Source organism: Anabrus simplex, chromosome 13 (genome assembly GCF_040414725.1).
Source record: "Anabrus simplex isolate iqAnaSimp1 chromosome 13, ASM4041472v1, whole genome shotgun sequence".
Lineage (NCBI taxonomy): Eukaryota > Metazoa > Arthropoda > Insecta > Orthoptera > Tettigoniidae > Anabrus > Anabrus simplex.
This window is the reverse complement of record NC_090277.1, coordinates 71,954,952-71,982,263: the sequence shown is the minus strand read 5'-3', so window position 1 is coordinate 71,982,263 and position 27,312 is coordinate 71,954,952. Positions and strand designations below refer to the sequence as shown.

General features: G+C 41.0%; 1 protein-coding gene across 1 annotated transcript in view; it reads left to right on the top strand.

Annotated features, from left to right (window-relative positions):
* LOC136885014 (guanylate cyclase 32E) overlaps positions 1-27,312 on the top strand; it is a 355,176-nt gene that overhangs the window by 219,874 nt on the left and 107,990 nt on the right. Inside the window, exons 6-7 of the mRNA XM_068230059.1 lie at positions 13,362-13,439; positions 17,187-17,431. Coding sequence (XP_068086160.1) covers positions 13,362-13,439; positions 17,187-17,431 — 323 coding nt within the window. The remainder of the gene's footprint in view (positions 1-13,361; positions 13,440-17,186; positions 17,432-27,312) is intronic.

Below are 27,312 nucleotides of genomic sequence, written 5' to 3'. Positions count from 1 at the left end.
GTTAGTCGATTCAGTAAGTTTTATTCTAATATTTTAATACATAAACCTTTGAGTTCTGAGCATCGCCTTTGTCTTCCCTCTACGCAGTTCCAGGCCATACTCCGCACTAATCAACATCAACTCCTCCATGAGGCCCAGTAGCTCCTCTGCACATTTTGATCACATACTGGACGTGAGTGGAAGAGATTATCCTAGAAACTGAACCTGCGACATTGGTTTGACATCCACTATATGGAAACTCTGGCACAGTAAACACAAAGTAGCAACCATCATGATGGTCAGCAACCTTCGGTGGTGAGACGACACAAGGAGAATAAATTCCTACCATTTATGCATCCTTCGCAACAGCAATGTATTCCGAGGCGCAGGGCATACGAGGGCACGTTAGGAATTGTTTCACTACCACTCCTTTATCATATTTAATCGTAGTACTTAAAACTTCCGTTGAATATTCTGAGAAGTACAAATCTTACACCACAATAATTCTGCTTTGCACTCGCTCCGTTAGCAGCTCGTTTCCTGATTAATTGCTGTCTAAGTTCGCTTTAATTCGCGCACAGATCATTCGCTTGCTTTACGACTGAAGTTCGTTCTGAGAGTGAAGCAGGCGATATTGAGAGAAATATAGTCCCTGCTGCCTTCTCCAGCCAACTGTAGTGGGAGTTATTGTGCCGGCACAATGCGGAGCTCTGCTTAAGACATGGCGAATGTTCACACTGCAGTTGGAGACGAGAACATTTAGAATGCTCAATGTGATGAAACATTATACTATGTTAAGGGTCTCAGTAGCCGGGGATCCCTTTAGCTTCTTGCTAGTTACAATCTGTCTGCACACACTTAGGTTGCTGACGAGCGATATATCGATCCTGTGTGTGGTCGCTAGAACTACGAGGAGCGTATGTCACTCCCGGATTTAACAACCTGTAGTTCAGTTCTGGAGGAGAGTTGTCAACACTAACCACCACGGCAGTAATAAGTCAGAAGCGATTAACAAGTATAGTCTATCCTGCTCGAAGGCAAGGTTATGATTTTTGCATAAACATACGCCTTGGACATTATCTGAAAACACCTATGGATAGATAGAGTGAAGGCCACGCACCTTGCCTGCCAAAAGACGCTCCTTCAAGACTACCCTATGAGCTCACAAGACAACCGTTCCATACAGAAGAATTGCGACTAAAGTTCCATTGCCTTCTACGACACAGTACCAAGCTTTACATCAAGAACTGGAGGATAGAAAGGCAAATAATTGGATAGATTTTTTACCAAGCACACGGCGTGATGGTATCAGAATGGATGAATTCTGACTACGAAGTGCGGCAAACGCGCCTCCTATTAAATGTTCTTAAAACCATTGAAAAGGGCAGGCAAAGCAATGTGATTACGACAGGCGAGTTGCTGTGGAGCAGCTCGGGTCCTATAGTAAATTATTAAGTTGTAAATGGAGAAAGAGGAACGAACGTTTTGAACTTCTGTATTCCTGTCACTTGGCGCGAGTCCTAAGACAAGCTACGACATCTGTCGTCATTTCAAATATCTCCTGCGGGTTATTTGATTAGTGTCCGCAGATAAATCTCGGCGTACCTTAACAGCTAAGACCTCAATTTATCTCCTATCTAAATTGGAACGAGGTGGTATCGATTCCAAGACTTCGAACACTAATCACCCTGGGGAGGTAATGGAAGAGGTTGCTGATTTAACAGCTCTTCTAAATTAAGCTGCTCCCTAGAGGACAGGTCGAACAGCCGGGAAGAAAAATGTAGCGATTTATGGGCAGTACCACGTTTCTGACTCTGAGAGAGAAAATGTCATCAACTGGATTTATTTTCCTTCCCTTAAGGTATCTTGAGTACAGAATGGCTCTCTGTACAAACGAACAAAGTAAAACCTACGTACAAAAAAGCAATTAAAATATTCTAATTTTCTTGTGATAATTCCTTTAAAATCTATTAAACACACACTGATTTTTCCTGAAAAATACAATTATGTTATTATGCAGTGAGACTTGGTTATACATAAAATAATGTTATTTCATAATTTGAAGCCTTTATTTGTAGGAGTTTCTCAAGGCTCTGACATTCGCCCATTATTGTTTAAAATGAGGGATATTCAACGACTCTTTTCCTTAACCCATCGGCAGTTTGAAATAAGTAACTATTTAAACTGAATCATGACTAATAAAATAGTTTTTTATGAATCCCGAGGTGAACTCACCTATGTTGTGGTATTTAGATTTGTAAGAGGCTTTGAGGATTCACAATAAACACTGTGCATTTGAATACTCAGCTTTAATAACGTTACGTACGAATCGGATTCATGGTAAGTGGGTAGAATGAATACTTGAAAATAGATAATTTAATTGAAATGGCGTATGGCTTTTAGTGCCGGGAGTGTCCGAAGACATGTTCGGCTCGCCAGGTGCAGGTCTTTTGAGTTGACTCCCGAAGGCGACCTGCGCGTCGTGACGAGGATGAAATGATGATGAAGACAACACATACACCCAGCCCCCGTGCCATTGGAATTAACCAATTAAGGTTAAAATCCCCGACCCGGCCGGGAATCGAACCCGGGACCCTCTGAACCGAAGGCCAATACGCTGACCGTTCAGCCAACGAGTCGGACGATAATTTAATTAAGAAACCGTTAATAATCAGCAAGTGAAATAAACAATTGATTAAACAAAATAACGGATAAAACATGATATTTAACAATGCCACTCTTTCCTTCCGCCAACCTCTCAACGTTATGCGCAGACAGGCACTGAACTGGAAGACACATGGCTCACTCACGTGAGCGTACATTTCCAAAGAAGGCTGGCGATGGTTAGGAAATTCCATTTCCAGTAAGGGTACGCTGATAAATTTCCCCTCAAAGAAGATTGGTTCTGGAATTTCAACAGCTCTACTTTACTGAGCCGGGCATTTCAGCAGCAATGACAGTGAACGGCATTGAAAATACATCTTAAGAAGACTTACGATTATGAAAATCAAAAGATCTTTCTTCGAACTACTTTGTAGGATGGAGAATTTCGTAGCGTATTTATCAGGAGACGAACAGTTGGACTCGGCGAGAAGCTTAAACTAAGTTTGTATTACGATTTTTTTTTTATTTTGGTCCCATAATCTTCGACGTGATCAAACAGAATATTCATCATCTGATCTTTTCAGCGCAGCCATAGTAGACGTTTGTTAAATGTGACTCGCGCTCACTGAAAGATTGACATTGATTAATTTCGTATCCAAGACGTAATAACAATAGCAATAGTTATTTTTTTCCTCTTGAGCTGTGAATCCTACAATCAATCTCTAATGGAGGTTTAAATTTACTTAAAATTATGTCCATACTTGAAATCCTTCTCACATACTCTACTAACTATGGATCATTCCGGTGTTCAACGATTAGTAAGTTTCAGACGTGAGCGGTGTGTCTCCATGGCAACAAGAAGGGCGTCGTGACGTAAATTGGACAGGTAATTGTAACAGGTTGCATAGGTGGCAGGCACAATGACAGCACTAATTTTGAGGCAATTTAGGGGTAAACAGAGGGAAGAGCTGTCAGCTGCGGGTGGAACAAAGGGGAAGATCGGGAGAAATTCGCTGTAGATGGTAATTACGAGCTTGGCATCACATTCACAAGGAGAGGAATCAGATCTGGGCCAGAGAGGACTTAAAAAGGAATTATCTCTCCTAAGGAAGATTTTTAAAAATTAGCGTATGGATTTTAGCGCCGAGAGTGTCCAAGGACATGTTTAGCTCACCTGGTGGTGATATTTCTATTTGACACCCATGGGCGACCTGTAAGTCTCTTAAGGCAGGTTATATTATGCGATTTATGCACGACTATCTTGAATTCTACCGATTATTGAATTTGAACCTTCCATTCGGTCTACCCCTGTACCCATTAACCTTAATCGCACGTGATGTTATTTAGAGCCAGAGTATCTGAACCTGAGCAGCAATAAGTTAAACCTCTCTACTCGCCTACCTCAGATTACTATATAACGGTTTATTTCGTTCCCCTGAAACTGCATCCTTCTTTTCCCTCCATGTCCCAAAACCAGTATAAATCCGGCCATTCATATTCCGTATTCCCGCCTCCCTCTTATTCAAAGAACGTTATTTATGCGCATTCCAAACCTCCTTAACTCATTACCTTCTGACAGGAACTGGGATGTTTTTTCTTCGTATGCCTCCTTTAGTCCATTATTCCTTAACTTAACCTGGCTCATTTTCATATTTCCTTTTTCTCTTCTCACTGCTGTCCCCTCTATTGTACATAATGTAATTTATTTTTTACTGTACTATACCGTTACTTACGTGTCATATCTGTATTTATCTTACTGTCTCTCGCTATACGCTCTTCTCTTCCTTTTATTTTCAATCTTGAATTTTCCACGTTCTTTTCTTTGCTCTTACGTTTTATTGTTAATTGTTCTTTCCCTACACTTATTTTGTTAGCTTTTTGTGTATTTCCGCTACTTTTGTCATTAGTTCTTCATTGCTCTTTCATTTAGGGGCTGCGTGGCCGAGGCGGTAAAGGCGTACTCGGTTCGAATCCCCGTCAGAAAATCGGAAAATTTAAGAAACGGTATTTCCACTTCCGAAGGTGCACATGGCCCTGAGGTTCACTCAGCCTACACCAAAAACGAGTACCAGGTTAATTCCTGGGGGCAAAAGCTAACCACTCTACCCCCATCAAGTGCCGAGGTTACGGATAGTGGAAGCCTTCATGGCGTCTACGGAGGTGACTTTGCTTTGCTCTTTAATTTATTATTTTAAGTCTACATTGAGCTACTCTATTGTTCACTGCGGAACTCTGCAATTCCGTTCTTCGCTTGCTTGGTTTCCCAAATAAATAAATAAATAAAAAAAAATAAATAAATAAATAAATAAATAAATAAATAAATAAATAAATAAATAAATAAATAAATAAATAAGCTGAAGGAAAGGAAGATCCTGAGAAAAATCATGGGCCCCATTAAAGAAGAAGGCAAGTACAGAATCAGGCACAACAACGAACTGTACCAACAATTGGAGAGCATTACAACATCTATGAGGAAGAGGAGATTGAACTTCTACGGTCATGTCATGAGAATGGACAATCAGAGGCTCACCTCCAGAATCTTCCACACCATCTCTAGAGGGAAAGCGACTAATGCCAAGTGGGCAAGACTCGTCAGAAAAGACCTTCAAGAATTGGACATTGCTCCCAGTGAAATTTATGACAGGAATAGGTACAGAACGTTGATCAGAACATCAAACTCTCTCCAGTCACTAACAGAAAAAACAGTACGTCCGGGAGGAGGTGTGAAATGGACTCAGGAGCGAAAAGACATTCACAGTGCAAGAATGAAGGAGTACTGGTCAAAGAAGAAAGCTGCTAGAGATAAGAACCACGTGGTCCATAGCAGGCCCAAACGGAACTAAAATAAATAAATAAATAAATAAATAAATAAATTCCTCGAGATTGGGATGATGATGGCGTTGTGTGGTGTTTCAAGAGGAAAGCCAACGTGATTATCGGAGTGGGATAGTCAGAAGATTCTGACTAGATGATCCCCTATTCATATACCGGCAAGTGCATATGTGACCTTTGAAATAAAAATGACATGCCCGTGTATCGGATGCCTTATATAAATGGACTCCAAATTCGAATGCGAATGGTTAATTCTGTTTGCTCAGGAACTACACTAGCAACGCCAATATTCCCATAACTCACAACGTTACTTTTCTTTACTTAAAGTGCGATTTGCTACATGTAATAGTCATGTAATACATATAACACTATATTATAATCGATAAACTACTTACTTCAAAACAAGTGCGATCTGAGTGACAGTACCTCGAAATTAAATGAATTTCGCCGGATGATTATGCAACACGTCGGACAATACTGTTCGACAGTTTGCCTAGTCAATCTACTTCACGGCGCACTTTTTAATTCCTTTCTACATCAGACATGGATTACTTCGACTTCTACCGAGCGATTGGGCGCGTGGTTTGAGTCACACAGCTGTGAGCTTTCATCCGGGAGATAGTGGGATCGAACTCCATTGTCGGCAGCCCTGAAGATGGTTTCTGTGTGTTCCCATTTTCACACCAGACAAATGCTAGAGCTGTACTTAATTAAGGCGATGGCCGCTTCCTTCCCATGCCTAGCCCTTTCTTACTCCATCGTGGCCATAAGACTTATCTGTGTCGGTGCGACGTAAAGCCAATTGAAAATATGAAAAAAACGTCGACTTCTCATTGTTCGTCGTCGAACATATTATTGTATGATGTTTCATCAGATTAAGTATAAAATATTCCTATAGTTGTATTTGAATAGAGGACTATACTGCTTTATTAAAATAATATTTTTGAAATTGCACTGATATCGAAGTAACACTTAGATTAGAACACATTTTTTAACCACAGCTCTCCAAAAATCACATTGATATCGCGATTTTTTTTCTTCAAACAATATTGATTTCTTTCTATTCATTTTAGTCTCATTCTGCTCCTAATGTTCACTTTATATTGATTTTTTAATTTATTTACAAAGAACAAACTCTCCCAGTTTTTTAATAAAAACCAACTAAACTTAGGTACGATATCTAAATGTTTCTGTGAGATCCTGTGTACTTATGCTCTAGAATTTTGACGTGAAAATAACAGATGAACTTTAAAAGGAGAAAGATGACGTAAATGCTGAGTCCCGTCAAACAATAATCATCACCACCACCATCAAATTTTAGAGGTCACTTGCATAACTTCAGTACATATATACCTAAGTAATATTTTCTGAGATAGTTAGGAACGGATTCTGGAAGTTAAATATTGCTTAGAGGTCTCTGCGGGTTGTTTACCGATGTACACTCAGGTTCGTATGCAAAATGGAGGAAGGTAGCTCATTTCCTTCGAAATGTTATAGTTTGAAACACATTCAAGAACAGTACTTAAAATGTATCACCACATTCTACGAAGAAGAGAATTAGGTAAATATTGTCGCCAAACCAATAGTCGTGCTCTTTACATGTCCCTGAGTTGATTTAAACACTCGAATTTGTATACCACGTGACATAGTTCGGCATCCGAGTTTCCATCCCTATTCATCACAGAATCCCTATAGACAGTCTTGTTTGTTACTGCTTCTAGTACATCGGGTGTATTTTCTAAATTCATTTCTCCCCCTGTCGGTGGAGTACGCAGATGAAGCATACATCCACGGCATCCCTTACCTGTCATAAGAGTTGACTTAAAGGCGCCCCAGGGGTTCTCAACTTGGGAGCGTAGTCCTGGCATTGCTTGTACCAGGCTCCTCACTTTCATCTATCCTGTCCGACCTCACTTGGTCAACTCTTCTTATTTTGCGAGCCCGACTGTAATAGAGCATTCGAGGCCTAGGGACCCTTTCATGCTCACGCTCTTCGTGGCCCTTGTCTTTTTGTCCATTACTTCATTTTTCGGAGTGCCAGATTCTTTTTTGTTACCCCTGTGGGTGAGGGACGCAGACGAAGAATACACCCACGTTATATCCTTCCCGCCGTAAGAGACGACTAAAAGGGGCGACAAAGGGATGATGGAACTGGAACTATGAGAGTATTTGTGATTAGTACCATTAATGAGGAACACCATGGGCCTGTGTAACCTTCGGGTGGTGTCGTTGTATGTGGCATACCATTGGTCAACATTACCTGTGATTAGTACCACCATGCGAGGAACACCATGAGTCTACGTCATCACTATAGGAGGAACACCGTGGTACTGCCTTAACAGAGACAAGTACAATTACGAGGGGCCGGTGATCTGGATTTTGTCCCTCCTTTGTACAAGCATCATCTCAGAATATGAGGCATTGTGAGTTGGATCCACTGATTACTTTGCATTCGTAGCAATTTTTTCACCATCATTAGTTTTAGATTCTAGTCAGTGCATAGATTAATTAAAGTTACATTTCGTTGCACCTCCTAGCATTACGGGGCAATGACCTAGCTTGTAGGACCCTTTAAACAACAAACATAATCGTCAAATCCACTTCTATTCTACATTTACAGCTTTTGCTACAAAACAATATTGAGCTAGAAAGATAACGATGGTTTAACTTATTTGCTACCTTTTTCAACGAATTCACTTCATTAACCTGTTTTATTTTGTCAGCAATGACTGGCGTCCTGAATTATCTGCCCCTGATGTTTACGCAACCCTTTCTACATATTTGCAGTTCGGTATGTATAAAATACGAGCTCATTCGGAAACATCTCCGTGTTAAGTAACGGGCTTTATGGTGTGTGATGAAGTGTGAGAGCCAGTCACTGTGTATCGGAAGACAAACGCGCTGCCCTGGCCCACACTTTGCTATCGACCCCACATCTCTGGGTCTTGTAAGCTATCAGCCGAGTGATAGCGCCTTTGTTGACTTCAGATTGAAGTTGATTCTCGAGAGAACGGAGGAACATTTCTCACATAAAAGACTCGGGTTGCCTCATATTCTCCTTCGTATTGTCTCTTGATGTATATGAGACAGTGTGAAGGAATTAGACATCAAGAAACAAGAAGGGCTAATGGTTTTCTCCTTGGGGTAGAGTTTTTCCTCGGACGATCATCTTTTAATGTTGAACCTTCGCATTTTCCTGAAACGAATTGAAAAATGTGTGCGAAATTCTGTTCCGAATTATAGATCATGAAATTTGAAGGACCAAGCTTTCCCCTTGGGCTAGAATATTTATCCTAATATTCACTCGTAAAACAAGAAGCATGGGAGGAACTGTCATGAATTCCTCAGTATTTCCATAGAGTGAATGATGAAAGCGTACTGTCGGGTTTGATCAGCGCCAGAATTTCAAGCAATCAAGCGTGTTTTCAGATTAAGCACGGCTTATGGTACACTGGGTTCAGTCGCTAAGTGAGCTGCTCTGAAGCATTCTTGGCATCTGGTTTAGGAGTTTCTTACAGCCTCGTGCACTCATCTGAATATGTGCCAAGAGTGCAGTGGGATGTCTGCACTACACTCTCTTTGCCTTGACGATACCAATGGTGCTTAAGAATTTCTCAAGGTGTGAAAATGTGTTGAGCACTTTCTTCTTCTTCTTCTCCTTTTTATCATTATTATTAGCTTGGTCCCAATTATATGGGCTGAACTTTCCTGATTGCGAGAGCAGAATAAACGTACTCAGAACTGTTTCTCACCAATCCTCGCTCCATCTCATAAAATGCCTGCTGGTTGGAAGGACACTTGTCATAGTCGTGTCGTCTTGGCTCACCTCTCTAACCCGAACTCTCGGTACCTAGAATGACTGCTAGTTCCCCACATGCACGCTATTGTAGGACTTGATTCAATTACGTTACCGCATTAAATGCTTGTTAGTTCCACTAATCATACTCCGATTATCGGACCACATTCCAGTTCAGTCAGTATCATGTGCCAATCACTGCGCTCGGCCAAGTAATTAATGCGCTTCTAACTGGCCTTTACTGGAGATTCAACAGACAGATGAGCTCACCACTTTGTATGCTAATGTTAATTAATTGGGAACGGTTTTTATACAGTAACAAGTAAGAATCCCAGAATCATTCAGGCCTCAAAACGTTTCTGTTTAAAGAATTGCATAAACATCAGGGGTACATTCTCCTAAAACTAGCTGCCGCTATTTCTTCGAATTTATGCAAAGTTTGGTTTATAATTTAACGTGAAAACATCTCCATTGTCGTCAGATAATAAGTATATGGCTTAAAATACGTGTATTCATTCTTGAGAAACCAGCAACAAGGAGGTGATAATAAATGAAACGCCCCATGTTGATATAAGAACAGCTGTGTTCGTGGTCCTTAATGGCCAATGTTTTTCTGAGGTTCAAACCCGGTAGTGGTGGAATGCTTTTATACATTTATTTGAATCCTAAGTGAGCCTTAATTATGAAGATCAGTAGTAATTACTATGATCAAATACTGTACCATAGGGTGACCCAGAAGTCCGTTAACACTTGACGAGGAATACTTCACGGAATATTGGAGGTAGAGAGGACATGGGGTTTTGTCGACACAAAGTACACAAAATGACCAACAGATGGCGATCATACGATACTCAAACAATAGTTAGCACAACAATCGAGGTTTAGCAAAGACTCATCAAGAATTCTTGATTGAATGCGTCCAGTATAATGCTGACAATTGCAGAGCCAATTCACTTGTCGGCTGATGATGAGTGCATTGATGGACTGCCTCCAAATGTCCCGGTCTTGAACCATATACTTCAGATCCTTGAGTGACACGTTGCAGTCCTTCCACCTCAATGCTAACTGCACTCGTCTCAGAGACCCCTCCATCCACCTTCCCACGCATAATATTATTTTCCAACTAATCAGAGCGTCTCATGACGTGTCCAAAATATGACAGCTGTAATCTTGTAGTGTCTCAAGATCTGGTTTGATCTTTTGAATCAACCATGGCTATCCAAGGGAGATGCAATATCCTTCTCCAACACCAGAGCTCAAATGCACCAATTTGCTTCCTTATGGCGTAGCGTTCACAACCACATGTAGCTACGGGAAAGACTAATACCTTAACCTACACAAAGACACATCAGAAGGCTTGAAGATCTTATTCAGGCCTTTGAATGCTGCTCTGCCAAGGGCAACTGTTCGGCGAATATCTGGACTGCTTGAGCCACTTCTGGTGATAGTTGATCCCAAGAAACTATTCAAGTCTTTGATTAACTCATTATGTAGCATAATGTTTGATGGTAAACCTGTTGTCTTGTTGATATTCAGGTACAGGCCCATGTTGTTACTCGATAGCTGCGGCCAGTATTCGGGACATAGTTGGTTCGAACCCCACTGTCGTCAGCCCCGAAGATGGTTTTCCATGGTTTCACATTTTCACACCTATCTGTTAACCGTGTCGGTGCAACGTAAAGTAAATTGTAATAATAATATGTTCACTCTGCTATTTGAGCTCTTCCTTACTTTCAACAACCAAAGTGGTGACATCTGCGTACCTCAACCCTCCAATCTTAGAACATGTACTGTGCCCTAGGAAGTTTATTATGTCTATTTTATTGATTATAACTCCGAGGACGAGACTTTAACGCACTTTCAAACTATGAAATATGCAGAATCAAGGGGGAAATTCTGTAAAACGTTAATTTGTGTTCCAAATTCCTTATTTCACTTCACTTTTTTGTCGGCACAGTTTACAAACAGCACAGTTTCTAAAGTAGTTTATGTGAGTTTCTGCACTTTCAGACGAAGGAAAGGGAGAAAACTATACTTGCAGGATAATATAGAGCCTATACAGTAGAGAAATCCGTGAGAGCCTTCAGTTGTAAAATAATTATATCGACACGGCTGACCGCAAGTAGACGGGATTTTAACAGAAGCGAATGGGGTAAATTTTCATTCCTTGGGAATGGCGTGAAGGAGTTGGACAGCTTACTTGGGGAATCTTTTTTTCCAAAATCCATACAGATATCGAAGAAAAGAATAAACAGCTTGAGAGAAAGAAACGAAATATTAGAGGACCTGTGCAGGTTACTGTAAATAAAGAATTTGTGTGAATAAATTAATTCCATCCCCTTCGTTATGGAGACTGGACAGCCGAATTAGGGGACTGCCTGTAGGGGTGAAGTACAGGGTGGACTTCGAGGGCCCTGGGATCACTGCGGTAGCTGTGAAGGCCCAGCGGTGCCAAAAGGGGCTCTGGTTAAGACGCAGCAGGTCGTTGAGCATATTAGGTACCAAAATGTGTTTTTAAAGAAAGCAATATAAATTTAAATCTTATAGCAGTTGTATATGAGTTGATTATGTGTGTAAGTACAGAAGATATTATGAGTAGAATTTTGTAAATAATATCAATTTATTAAGGACGAGCTCTGTGTTTAATAGAAAAATTGTCAGTGTAAATTGTATATTACTGTATTTTATGAAATTTCCATTTTTTAAATTTAAAATTCAGTGTTTGATAATAATGTATTTTTGTGTATCATTTGCCACCGAGGTAGACACCTCATTTGCAAATAAAGTCATTTTGATTTGATTTGATTTGATTTGATTTGATTTGATTTGATTTGATTTGATTTGATTTGATTTGATTTGAATATATTTTTATAATTATAAGGTATAAATTTGGTTTTTGTTCCTTATTGAAGTGCGATTATAAGAAATAGGTTAACAAGTGGATCCACCTTTAGAATACAATACATCAGGTAAATGATATCACATCAGTATTGGGACTAGTTTCAGCCGCTTAGTGGCCACCTTCAGCCAAACAGGTTATGTGATAACTAAAACACATCTATACCAGACAAAGACAATGTTGCAGGAATAATTATAACATTAAAATATATATAATAACAACAATAATTGTTAAGATATACTTGTCACAAAGTGATGTCTTTTAAGTTGTCTTAGGACCTCAGGCAAAGAAGTAAATCTGGAAATGATACTGTATAGATTTTTGGGATTATGCTGTGTCAAGAAAATAAGGTAAATTTCTTTACGTTTCGCAGAGAACTGTGCTCTGCGTCGCATAAGCCCAAAAGCCTATACAGTATCATGTCTATAAGTACGGGCCGTGAAAGCATCAATGGCAAAATCTGGAAATGATAGCCAGAATTAAGAATTAACAAATATACAGAACATACAGGAGAAAAATTATTTATGAGACTAACCTCTAATGTCTGATGTAGAACAAGCACTGACTTGTTGTAGGAAGCAGGCAATGTAAACAAAGGAGTAGATAAAGAGAGTAGGGGGTAACTAAGAGAGGGAAAGGGGAGGAGAGAAGGAATGTCTAAGGTGGGGCTGAAGGATGCAGAAATAAATACTCCTGCTGAACGGGGGATTAAAAGAGATTATAAAAGAAAGAATTATTTTAATCTGAAACATGATTACTAAGGACAGGAATTAAAAGGTCAAATAAAATGTTTGATTTCTCTGAAATTTCGTTTAGTTTGAAGTTAGGATTGAAAAACTGTTCCAGATGGATAAAACAATTTTCCGTAATATTAATCAGGGGGCCTTTTTGTATAACTTTGAGGATTTTCACAGCTGGATGCCCTTAACCGCACGGCCAACTCGCCCGCTATTATTATTATTATTATTATTATTATTATTATTATTATTATTATTATTATTATTATTATTATTACTATTGAATTTATCATGAACTCCCGTACATAGTCTATATTAGGGTCTGGTGTGTCAGTAGAGAAGTAGGCGTAAATGGAGCCATGTGAATGAATTTACATTATTCTCGTGATAATGATGATGCTCGCTTGAAGGACCCTAACATGTAGGTCATAGGCCCCAACTTATATTTTATATGAAGTAGTTTAGAGACTAAAACTTTTTTCCTCTTTTGAAATCTGTGTTTCCTTTCTTTCAGTTTACGTGGTCCTAGGACACAGTTATGAGCACATGGGGCTGATGGTGGCCATGGAACAGAAAAAGTTGTTCGACAAAGGTTGGTAACATTGCATTTTATGTAGCGGATATCTTCATACGTAGTACTATTGGATTTTCTAGACTTAATGTGCATTTCTTCTGCATTGTCCATAATTGTAGGATGTCTGCAAATAGCTCGCAGATGAATAACTTAAATTATCTGCTATTTGATTTCTTTTAAAGAACATGGAGCACTTAAAGTCACAAATAGACCTCGGATGTTTAGGTGGTAGAAATGTTATTTTAGATGACTAAAATAGACTTTCAAACATGAAAAAGCAGGTTCTGCAAATTCAATTTTGTTTATAAGTAAGCATTTTTCAATTAAAAACATTTTATTGTAAGACTTCAAGGGGAAATACTAAACATACTTCAGTCATCTTTTTGTTGAAACGTCACAAAATATAATTTTACCGTCCGATGTGAAACTCCTGTAGCCAATGTTTAATCATATATCTTTTAAAGCAGGAGTGGATTTATTTATTCTTGTCGGCTGATCCCTCAAATTTAATTTACTAACTTGTGACATTGTATTTCATATTTAGAACAAACTTTTTAAAGTTTCGAACACTACAAATAGTGATATTGTTTTAATAAGACGACGTAATAGATAATGTTTTATATTCAAAAGAATTTTAATAGTTATTATGATTAAGTCTGTTAGCAGTTAAACAATAAGTTACAAATTATTAGAATAATGTTACCGATTTTAACCTTGTTAAAAATGTGTATAGCTGAAGATGTTCAATAATTGAACGAAACATGTCAAATGTTTTTTAATAATTTAGCAATAAAATAAGGATGAGATCCTAATTTTATAATTGTTTTTAAAGTATTGAATATGTGGAATTCAAAGTTTTATTGTTCTACTTTAACTGAAATGTTCTCACAGAGTGAAATGAGTTTTGTTTTCGACAGGTCAATGGACACACGGATTAGGGCCGTGTTTACTGCGGGAATTTCTTGAGTACTTCCGGGCATTTTGTTTGAAAACTATTTCAAGAATGTACAGTTCAACATACTAAAAGCGAGTCGGCAAATATTTTACTTTCTCGGAGTAAATTAAAATAATTTTCAATAGATTTATGGAATCTATTACTGTCGTCTTTTGCTCGAGACAAAAGCTGCCTATCGCTACAAACGTCGCCGGCAACCGATTCGAGATGTTCTTCTTCTGCACGACAATGCAAGGCCACACAGAACACACACACGAGAAAACTGGAGGAAATGCATTGGATGTCTCTGGAATACCCTCCTTACAGTCCAGGCTTGTCACGTTGTGACGGCCACTTGTTTGAACATCTGACAGAAGAATTGAGAGGAAAGCCATTTCATTACGATGCAATACGTGCTCAAATGGCTGCACGCATGTTCTTCTTTTTTCGAGAACTGCATAGAAAAGTTTCCAATTCAGTGGCAAAAATGTGTCTCAAATTTAGAAGACCATGCAGAAAAATGGGGTGTTTGTTGTGTATTTGTTGGTGGATTCAATAAAATTGTAAACAATAATTCCGGTTTATTTTTGATTCACCTAGTAATGTAAAGTTCTCTCTTCAAGAACAAAATAGGCTTTTCCGTAAAATCCGAGATGTAGTCATAAATTACAGTAAATGCTTGATAAGATTTTGAAAGCTTCGGGCTAAGGAACTCATTGAACTTAATCGTAATTATGCTGATGGAATATTACACGCTCCCAAAAGGTATCTAGGCCTAGTACTGTTGAGGGCCAACTGGAAAGCCTCAATTCATCACATTATGATATGTAATACATTTGAACTTCCTTAGAAACCCTTCAGTGGAAGAGGCTTCAGCCCTATCAAACTAAACAACCTGCCAGCCGAAGCAATTACGAGGGCGGTTTTTTTTTAACCTCCGGAGGGTCATAAATGAAAGACAAGTGTATGTATCCAAATGAATTTATTACCAAATGTTAGGTACAAATGTGATTACTTTTCAACATAATCACCATGGAGGTTGAGGCATTTCTCATACCTGTGGACAAGCTTTTCGATCCCCTCTGCACAGTATGTTGCCGCCAGTGAGTTCAAATAGGCCCGAACGTTGGTTTGAAGATCTTCCTCCTCCTGGAACCTCAACGCTGCTGCCATCCGGTGACTTTTGTGGTCATCAGACAACAGCACAGTGCTCGTGTCACCCAACAACTTCTGCAGGAGGAATTTCGGTGGGACGTTGTTGACCACCGACCGTACAGTCCCGATTTAGCGCCGAGTGACTTCCACCTCTTCCCGGGACTGATAAAGTGGCTGGGAGGGCAGAGGTTCCAGGAGGATGAACCAACGTTCGGGCCTACCTGAACGCACTGGCGGCAACATACTGTGCAGAGGGGATCGAAAAGCTTGTCCACAGGTATGACAAATGCCTCAACCTCCATGGTGATTATGTTGAAAAGTAATCACATTTGTGCCTAACATTTGGTAATAAATTCATGTGGATACGTACACTTGTCTTTCATTTATGACCCTCCGGAGGTTGAAAAAAACTGCCTTCGTATTTGGACTGGTAGGCAAATACGGAAGAAGTTGCGAGATGATGTCTTTAAAACCTGGACATACCTTGAGAGGCGAGGGAGTCGCTCTGTGCACAGATGTTCCTCAAACTAATTCATGGGTGAGCTATAGAAAGGGGATCTCATACTTCAAATGGACAAGTACTCTGAAGATATCATGGAACAGTACAGCGGTTCGATGTGGCCATTTGCCAGACTGCAGAGAAATTGAAACTTTTGGACAGGGGTTGGACTTATGCCCCAGTGGTGAACGCAAAAAAAAATATATTGCATGTACATATGGCGTGAATCAATAAGAATACACAAAGGCTAAGTCGTACACATGTCGTGACAAGACAAGCTCAGGTTGATAACGAAATTGTCTTCCATTTCAACTGAACTGATCTTAGGTAATGGAAGAGGTAATGATGCTTTGCTTTTCGGAGGAGTTATTGCAGATTTTTCTTGCTTCTTATCTCAATTGAAATATATACCTGCGAATTGGACGATATAAGACCTTATTAATAAAATGCTGTGTTCGTCATTTACCACCAATTACGTCATTACATGCATCATTAGAACATGTCACAATTCTGCTATTGCCCAAACAGATTTACAATACCACACAGAAAGAAAATATGCTTTAATTATACCCGCAAATGTAACACGTGACTCCAACAATGCGGCAGTGGTAGCACCTATAATCTCGCAACTCACGACAAAATCATGACTACATAGTGCCAACCTGTAAGATTATTAGTAGAGCGCGGATTCTTATGCATTAATAGGTTAGAATGCAAATTTTCTGAAGCGAGTAGCAAGTATAGTCTACCTTCACAACGACTATGCTATGGGGTTCGCATACACATTAGGGGTACGGCCCATCAGGACCCCTATAATTTATGTTACTCTTGCTACATTATGGAAGAGCGGGTGGCCAACACTTCCTACTATCCTAATTAGTTTGCAGTCTAACCTGCTACTGCATAAAACTCCGGGCTTTAATTATTATTAACTGTAAGACACTGTATCAGCAAGTAACGTCCCTAAACTGAATCGAACCTAACAGTTAGCAAATGACTATCTTCAGCATTAACAGGCGAGAAAGAGTAAGGTTGTACCTTTACATGGCAGGGACTAGAGCTATAGATTAACATTCCTAAAATGTAGAGAATTCAAAAAGTGGACGATGTCTTAATTGTATGAATGTCAGCATTCGTAAAGGATAACTAACTCCATGTAAATTTCTCTCTGTTCCAGGGGAGTACTGGGTGGTGGGGGTGGACATAGAGCAGTACGACCCCGACCTCCCTGAAAACAGTCTCAAGGGGCTGCTCAGAGACACCCCTGACCCTGTCGCCGAGAGAGCCTTCAGGAGCTACTTGGGGGTTGTAGGTACCCCTCCCATAGGCTTCCAGAACTTCACCTACCTGGTCAACAGCTACATGGAGCTACCCCCGTTCAACTTCCCCAACCCCGCTCTATATGTTGGTGGCATCAAAGTGGTGAGCTCAACACAGACATTTATTAGTATAGCCTGAATGTAGTGAATAACAAGTACACGAAAGCAATTCTGTTAGGAGATTTGCATAAACAGTAGCGGCCTGGTCTGTTACAACCCCTAGAAATTATGTTACTCTCGCTACATTACGGAATAGCGGGTAGACGTCACTTCCTAATAACCAAATTAGTTTAAATTCTGTGGTATTACTGCCTAAGCATTCGGGCTGTATGTATGTATGTATGTATGTATTATTATTATTATTATTATTATTATGATTATTATTATTATTAGTATTATCATCATCGCGGAATGTTGCTGTAATTTACTCGGAATTGCTCCAGCGGTATATTCTTTGGACGAAGGCAGTGACAAATTAAATCAATCTCCCCTGGCTGCTGTTTCTAAACTTCGTTGAGTAAGAATGGAATATCGATATCTTTGGCATAAAATGGAAACGTAAGACAGAGAATGTCTTGCTGCTGATGACTGAAACAATCGTAGGAGCGTATTTGTACTGTATTGCTTTCTTCTGAAGCATTTCTCGCATCACATCGCAATCGCGGATGCGAACTCTATCACTTTTGTGAACCTGGCGTGTGGATGTATTTAGTGTTGTGTGTGTGTGTGTGTGTTTGGAGAGTAGTGGTTTACGAAAAATATAAACACCCTGTCCTCGAACAAAAGAATTTAGCAGACGTAGCCAGAGAATCGAACCCGTGACCTTATGAACACAAGGGCTCAGCACGTACCATTCAACTAAGAAACGGTACGAATGCGTTGTATACAGTTACATGAGTGGAACGGTTAGCGGTTATTACGTCTTAAGGTTTAGTGCCCAAACAGAAATGTGTAATTCTTTACATCTAAGGACAAAGATTAATCTCGGGCTGAATACGTGACCAGCAGCCGTTTAGTAGGTGTCGGTGTCCTTGACAGGTCCAGCTCTGACTCGAGGGAATGAACCAGATAGGCTAAGAATCGAACCCGTGTCCGTCTGAACAGAAGACCACCATTCAGTCTAGAATTCCGACAATGAACAGCGATACAATACATATTGTGAAAGATAGATGTTAAATGAAAGGCGAATGAAGAAGAGAACACTCCTAGCTCTACGAGGTAGTTTTTCCAGGTGAGCCGTACCTCTCCTCTCCTTGAGACATGTGGGCGCTGCGCTCTCGCCAAGTAGCTGGTCGCTGCCAAACAGACGGTTCTCCTACAAGGCTCTTTCATTCATAATGGACAAGCTCCTCCAATAACACAACTGTGCTCTGTCCATGAGCTTCCTAATGACGAAAGTAATCACACTTTAACACAACAATATCAGCCAATAACACAAGAGCCATAATTTAATTTGATCTGAAAGTGTTCAATATATTTGGGTCTTTCTAATTGTAAATTACAAGCGTTGCGCCCCAATTCGATTGCTGCACGTTTTCGATTTGAAATGTTTAATTCAAAGCTTTCATGTTGATTAACTTACTTATTCCTCTTGCCGGTCTGAGCGGCTCAGACGGTTGAGCTGCTGTTCTGACTCCAACTTGGGACGTACAGCCAATAATAATATTATTAATTTATTTCTAATACTTGAGTGAAATATCTTAAGATTTACGAAATTAAAAGCGGTATTTATTATTCTTTTCTACAAGTTGTTATACGTCGCACTGACACAGATAGGTCTTATGACGACGAAGGAATAGTAAGGGGCTACGAGTGGGAAGATACAGCAGCCTTTGCGTGATGCAAAAATGGGAAACCACGGAATACTATTAAGAGGGTTGCCGATAGTGAGATTGGAACCCACTCTCTCCCGAATGTAAATCCACAGCTGTGCGCCTCTAACCGCACGGCCAACTCACCCGGTATCATTTAATAAAATGTTAAGATAGAATCAAGGAATTGCAAAGAATTATCTTGACCAAGTGATCAAGGAAAAGTAAAATGTGTATATGTAATAATAATAATAATAATAATAATAATAATAATAATAATAATAATAATAATAATAATAATAATAATAATAATAATATGAAGTTAAAATTTGGAAAGCTCACGTGAAAGGTATGTGGTATGTCTGAATGGTCGCCCATCCATGCAGTGACCACGCCCCATATTGCTTGATTTAATAGGAAACGGTTCTGCCGCTGGCTTTCACCAATTTAAGTTTGGGTGGGAATTCATTTGGAAAGCAATGTCGAGTATTTAGCGACGTTAAAATTTGTGCTGCAGCGTCATTGTAAAGTATTACCTCGGATTCTTCCCTTAATTCTAGTGCTTCACGAGAAGGTTGCTGGTGTCGGGTTTCAAGGAGGACGGCCCGGAGTTGTGCTTGACTTTGTGTCCGCCTTTGGCTGTAAAGTGCGCTTTAATTGCCTTTTTTATTTAGAAAAAGCAGCTGGGGAAGGAAGCGGCAGATTGCACACATGGCGAGGTCCCGTACCACCTTACAATCAGTGTGATGATGGGCATCTCCAGCGGGTGAATGATTTAACTTTTGGCAATAAAAGAAATTAAACTCAGGTTCTTGTCCCGAGCAGCTGTAGCCTAGCTCTTTTCAGTGGATGTGACCTGCACCTACCAGCCCTCCTGTCTGGCAGTACCGGTAATCAAACTCGGGCCTCTGACGACGGTGGCTAATAGTGCTAACCTTTACGCTACTGGAGCCGACAATTTTACCAATAAAATTAATTCAATTAATTGATGAGTTTATGTGTGCCTTAGTTGTGAGAGCAGGACGTGGATCGATACTTACTTCGCCTGTCCCAAGTTCCGCTCGCGTTATTTGGTATTATGCGTGATGTTATTGCATTGTGTTATGTTAGGTGCCTGGCGGTGGGTCGTGAGTTTGAGTCTCGGCGTGTGTTTGTGAGCCCTTGAGGCATCAGTGCAAGTCTCCTGTGTAGAACAATGCATGACCCTGTTCTCCTACGTGTGAAGAATTGCTCCTGAATGTTTGGCCAAGACTTACTTTTCCCACGTCACATCGTACCCTCGAAACCTAGTTTGAATGACATTTCACATCAACACGTAATATTTGAATACAATCCTGAGTGTCATGGGGGGATGATTGTTTGTACAAATAAATAAATAAATAAATAAATAAATAAATAAATAAATAAATAAATAAATAAATAAATAAATAAATAAATAAAATTCGTCTCTTACGACAGGCTGGGGATACCAGCTCCCAGCTCACAAGGCTGAGAGTCCCTAGATGCCCCTCCTTTTTAGTCTCCTGTTACAATAGACAGAGGTACCGTAAGTGTTCCAAGTTGTGAGCCCATGGGTGTCCCTTTTAGCCGCCTCTTACGACAGGCAGGGGATACCGTGTGTGCTCTCATGTTAGAGAGCGCACACTGCGATTAATTTCTCATGATTGTATACCCCTGTAGTAAAGGAAGAGGAAGCGGGGATTAAATTTCACTCTGCTGGCAAACTGCAGCAGCTACTTGCAACCGTGGGACGTTATATGGACTCCATCATTTCATTACAGCCTAATAAAATCTAAAATTAACAGTTTCTATTTAATTCGTTTGTACAGTCTAAATGATATGTAATCTAGACAATGTTCATACACAACTTGATGAACAGAGACAGGCTGTGTGGTGTATATCGCTCGATCCGAGATAATTCGTTTTCTCATTCAGTAAAAATTGTACAACGAATCCATTCTCAATGCATCGTCTTTAAACTTAGGTTTACGCCAACCCCCTATAACATCTTTTTGGAGTATGCACAGTGTGTGTATACCGTTATAAAAAACATAGCAGATAAGATAGGGTGGGTCCGCCTCTGTATTATTGTGGGTAGCGCGATTATCTGCCACTTCCAGAGACCCGGGTTCGTTACCCATTTGTTTTCCGTAACAGGTAGAGCCGCCTGGGTGATGTATTGGTCCTTCACCCCAGTTGTATCCTCCAACACGAAAGTCTGAAATTCATTAAGGAGGGGGTTCGCGGAGTTCGATTCTTGGCAATGACAATATAAAATGATAGTGGTATGTGCGATAATAGTAACCAAGGGTGAACCGAAGATCACAACACTGTTCATTCGCTGTTCATTTACTAAGTAGTCGGAGATTAATAATAATTCACGGGCTGTGTGATACAATCACTGCATTTGCTAGATGACAACGCTGATCATTCAACTGCCCCCCTCCACCCCCCCCCCCCAGCACTTGCTAGCCAACCCCACGACCATGCAGACTTAACACCTTAACTATTGATTACCATGCAGGCAGAAATAGACGGATTCATAAAGAAATTAAGATTTGTGAAGTGCAAAAAATCGTTCATAGAACACATCATATCTCCTCGCCACTAGATGGGGGCTTCATGCATTCCATCCCTGACACAGTCGAATGACTGGAAACAGGCCGTGGATTTTTCATTATTATTTTTATCGCCATATCTCTAGATATAACATCGCCGTGAACAAAACACAGTTCGAACGTTTGTACAGCCCCACATCCGCTAGCATGTGAATTGCAAACGTAAGCTTGCCTTACCGTCTGACTATCCACGTGTACGAATAAAACTAATCAATTAATATTCCTCAGCTGAATAGTCAGCGATGAGGCTACAGATGATTCAGGGGTTCGATTCGCCTACCAAGTCGGGGGCGGGGGGATTTGAATTATTCTGTGTTATTGGCGTTTTTGTTACACAATCTACATTTGACGGGGTTTCGGAGAAGGCGAGGTGACAGAATTCATCCGCCCTGCAGATGTTCTTCTATATACTAGAATGTTGTATTTAACCGCATTTACATACCACGGGACGTAGCTCGTCATTCAAAAATGCTGGGGGGAACTGTAACACACTGCCCGACTATTATCATTATTATTATTATTATTATTATTATTATTATTATTATTATTATTATTATTATTATTATTCCGCTAAAATGGTCAGCGTTGTGGCTTTACAACTGTCCGCGAAGTAGTTTTTCAGTGGTTTCCCGCTTCTCTTCTAGGCAAATACCGGAATGGTACCCAAATTAAGGCCAGGGCCTGCTACCTATAGAGGCCCGGGTTCGATTCCCGGAGACACATTCGAGCTGAGCAAGCTCAGGGCTAGTTCGCGGCCTGGGTTCGATTCCTAGCCAGGCCATTCTTCAAACAATATTTAAAATGCCGGGATTGTACCTAACTTAAGGCCACGGCCTGCTACCTGTAGAGGCCCGGGTTGAATTCTTGGACACGCATTCGAGCTGAGCAGTGCTCTCGATGGCACAGGTGCGCAACAAAGTAGTCCTTCGGATGTAGACGTAAAGCCTTGGCATTTGTCATTCTGTGACCTGCACCAGTCCGCATTTCAATTCACTCTCGCTATGACATCACGTTGTGTGTCTGTCGGATGGAGACGTAATGCCTTAAGCAGACCTCTCGATGCTAATCGTCAGGAGAGCCCTCCACAATGGCGACGGGATGGCCATCCGACCGTAAAACTGGGCCCAAGATGGCAACTCTGTAGTTAGGCCCCTCAAAATAGTGACGGGAAGGGCATCTGTCCGTAAACTGCACCCAAGATGGTGACTATGTAGTTAGGCTCTTCAAAATGCAGACGGGAAGGGCATCTGACCGTAAGACTAGGCTCTGTAAGGTTAGGCCCCTCGAAGATGGTGTCGGGAAGGGCAACTGTCCGTAAAAATCTAGGTTAGACCTATGTGTCCCCTCTCATGGGAGGATCAAAATGGCGATGGGAAGGTCATCTGAACGTAAAACTGTGCTCTGTGTAGTTAGACACCTTCCAAGACGGCGTCGGGAAGGGCATCTAGCCATAAAACTAAGTTAGGCCATGTGTGATCCCCTCTGGTGTGTGGATCAAAATGGCGACGGGAATGGCATCTGACCGTAAAACTGCGCCGTGTGTAGTTAGGCCCCTCCAAGATGGCGTCGTGAAGGACATCTGGCCGTAAAACTATGCACCTAAAGGTTAGGCTCCTCCAAAATGGTGTCGGGTAGGGTATCTGGCAAGACGGCGTCGTGAAGGGCATCTGGCCGTAAAACTAGGTCCTGTGAGGTAAGGCTCCTCTAAGATTGTGTCGGGAAGGGCATCTGGCGTAAAACTATGCGATGTAAGGTAAGGCTCTTCTAAGATGGTGTTGGGAAAGGCATCTGGCCGTAAAACTATGCGCTGTAAGGTAAGGCTCCTCTAAGATGGTGTCGGGTAGGGCATAAGGCAAAGTGGCGTCGGGAGGGGCATATGGCCGAAAAACTAGGCCCTGTGAGGTTAAGCCCTCCAAGCTGGCGACGTGAAGGGCATCTGGCCGTATAATTTAGGTTAGGTCCCTCAAAGGTGGCGTCGGGAAGGGCATCTGCCCGTAAAACTAGGCCCTGTGAGGTTAAGCCCCTCCAAGATGGCGACGTGAAGGGCATCTGGCCGTAAAATGTAGGTTGGGCTCCTCAAAGATGGTGTCGGGAAGGGCGTCCGCCCGTAAAACTAGGTCCTTTGAGGTTAAGCCCCTCCAAGATGGCGTCGGCAAGGGTAGCTGGCCGTAAAAGTAGGTTAGGCACCACCAAGATGGCGCTGTGAAGTGCTCTCTTATGCAAAATATGATGTCGTGAAGGGCATCTGCCATAAAAGCTAGGTTAGGCCCCTCAGGTCAGAACCCGCATAGGTTCACTACTAGGGGTTAATGATTTCGGATGCTGAATCAGCACAAACATGCTGACACAGTGATCTAGAACATACATTGCCCGACTACTGATGACCTAGATGTTAGGGCCCGTTAAACAACAATCATCATCATCATCATCAAGAATCCAAGAGATAAAGAACTAATGATAATACGTTTCAAAGATTGGCGAGAATATCGTTAAAACTGATTAATTTTGTATGCTCGGTGCCTTAAATGCTTGCCCTTGATGGATGCATTAAACGAACGAATCTGCCTTCAATTCATGTCTTCATCTCTGTTTCTCCCTGAGCAGTCTACAGCAAAACATCGCCTTCAACATCGCGAGGAAATTTGTAGGAGATGAAGAGAAATATACCAATAAAATAATACAGAGTGGAAGTCGTCGTGTTTACTTCTAAAAGTGGTCTGTTTACAGGGGATTTAGCGAGAGCTCACAGTCCTGTCTTACACAAACAAGAAATACAAGGGAGGCAGCAAGTGTTCGAGCTCTAACTCTCAGTTACAATAAAACGCCTGCTTATAACAAACAATACTCTGTGTTTCTTCCACTCTCTTGCAACAGGAGATGTCCCACAACCCTCCGAACAGCAGTATTTTGTCGAGCACATCTTCTGTAAATCCAGCTTCCTAGTTGAATACTCAGCATCGAAACGTTCAGTTCAGAGGATTCTGGTTTCCATTCCCGAATGGGTGAGGGAATTTAATCCCGTCTGCTGAGATTAGGAGCTGTGTATATGTGTGAGTGTGTCCCAATAAGCACACAAACTAGCAATTCCTCAAGCCGATCCGATACAGTAATGGAGGCAACTGAATAACTACCGAGACCTCGAATACTTAGGCAGTAGCAGGTTACGATGCAAACTAATTTCGTTATTAGGAAGTGTCCCTAGCAAGAGTAACATAAACTTTAGGAGTTCTGGTAAACCGTACGCGTTATGTTTATGCAAAACTCATAGCATAACGGATGTGCAGGCTAGTGTATACCTGTGACTCGCTTCAGTTAATTTGCATTCCAGCCTTTTTATTTATGTCCAATCCTTGTCCCATATTGGATCGAGTATGAAATGAAATTAATCACAGTAGCGAGTTTTACGACCTGATGTCAGCCTCATCAGAGGAGTTAATGGGATGAAATGAACGAGGCGATATATGATAGGAAAGGAGAGAGTGAACGCCGATGCCCGTCGGTTAACGCCAAGCGTACTTCTCAAGGCTTAACGTCCCCATCCAACGTACAAATCACCATCAACAGCACCATATGCACTCACTCGATATGAACTCAGCGGAGATATTTGGGACTGAACTGAATTGAATTTAATCGAATCCAGGCTTCTGGAACGCAATCTGTTGATTATAAATTGTACACCACCAGCTCCCCTACCCTGCCTGGTGATTTTAAACGTAGGAAAGACACAATGATTGGAATGTTCGTTTATGGGAAGAGGAATTAGGGACGTGAATAATTTACCAAGGAAGATGTTAAATCAATTTCCAAATCCTTTGCAATTATTTAAGAAAGGAGCAGGTAAACAACAGGTAGAAAATTTGCCACCTGGGCGACTGCCGTAATGTGGACCAGAGGTTGATTGACCGCTGGTAAAGGTTTTGATGGTGAAATGCGATTCCAATCCGCCAACCACGCCTTAACGACTGTGCCTAAAACTCCGGGCCCTGTGGTCGCCACATGTATCACGTGAATGACTTCAATGGCTAGCAAGTATTTCTTTGTGGTGGGAGCTGCATACTCGAAGCAAAACTTGTGAAATAGCCTGTACTGCATCCCATCTATTTATAACCCAGCACGAAACGGTCAAACTTGTGTTAGAGTTGAGAAGTTCATTTTCCGTGTGTAAATTTGTGTAATTGTAGAGCCCGACGCTCTGTATGCGCACAGTTCATTCTAACAGGTTAAGTTGGCTAACTTGTCAGACGCCTAATTTGTGAAACAGTTAGACGCTGTAATTGGTTCGCTGTCTCTTCTCGTTCGTCAGCATCAAGATCGATTGGCGTCGGCTTGTTGTTCTGGCTCTGAGAGAAGCGGAGAAAACAAACCACGGAGCTTTAAAGTCGTATTGATGCTACATCCTTTTCTACTACGGTGTGGAGGGGGCGGGGTACATAGAGTTTACTGTGGCGGTGGCGCTTCCATTCGGCAGATGCCGGGCTTGAACCCCACAACCGGTAGTCTCGAGGGTGGTTTTCCGAGCTTTTCTATTTTCACACCAGGCAAATGTTTCTTCTCACTGCGACGCTAAGCGTTTAGAGACTGTCTACAAAGCCAAGTATAGAGGCCGGGAGGAGTCGTCGTGCTGATCACACGACACCTCGTAATCTGGGTTGAACAGCGGTCGCTTGGAAGACCACAGCCCTTGAAGGCTGTTCCGCCATAGGATGTGGTTTGGTTTAGAGACTAGGGGGTTAGAGAAAATGTATGGATGATGATGATGATGTGAGGAAAATTGGAAAGATAACTTAGTTGCATGTGACACTCATATGATTTTCGAAGTTTTTCTACTACAATGGGAAATATTTCTGAAAGAAAGGAAAGGTCTCAATATGAAGATAAAGTTGGAATTCAAAAGGACAAACTGGGGCAAATATTCGTTTATAGGAAGGGGAGTTAGGGATTGGAATAACTTACAAAGCGAGATGTTCAATAAATTTCCAATTTCTTTGCAATCATTTAAGAAAAGGCTACGAAAACAACAGATAGGGAATCTGCCACGTAGACGACTGCCCTAAATACAGATCAGTATTGATTGATTGATTGATAGATATCTTATCTTATCTTATCGTATCTTATCTTATCTTATCTTATCTTATCTTATTTCACTACTATATGGAACTCCCTCTTGCAGGGACATTTTGTACTCTTGTGATTTCCGAACATAAAATGTGTTTCAAGTTGTGCGTCGCGCTGCTCTAGGCGATGCAGAACTGCAGGCGAAGAATTCATGTGTATCAGCTTGAAAACTTCCGAATGGAAGTTCTTAAATCGTTTAGAAGGCAGAGAACAGAATGATTCGTTTATAAAATGTAAACTTGCAACATTGATAACTATCTTTTTCCTCATGAATGTTCATATTCCGCGTCTGCTTCAAGATCCGCTGATCAAAATTCGACCCTTTAAATTTCTCTGGTCTCTGTTCAAAACAAAGCCATTTTTTAACACAAGCATGGAAACTTTTGAAACAAATTCCAGTCTTCGAACTTGAGTACATTTTCGTTATAGACGCTAATGCC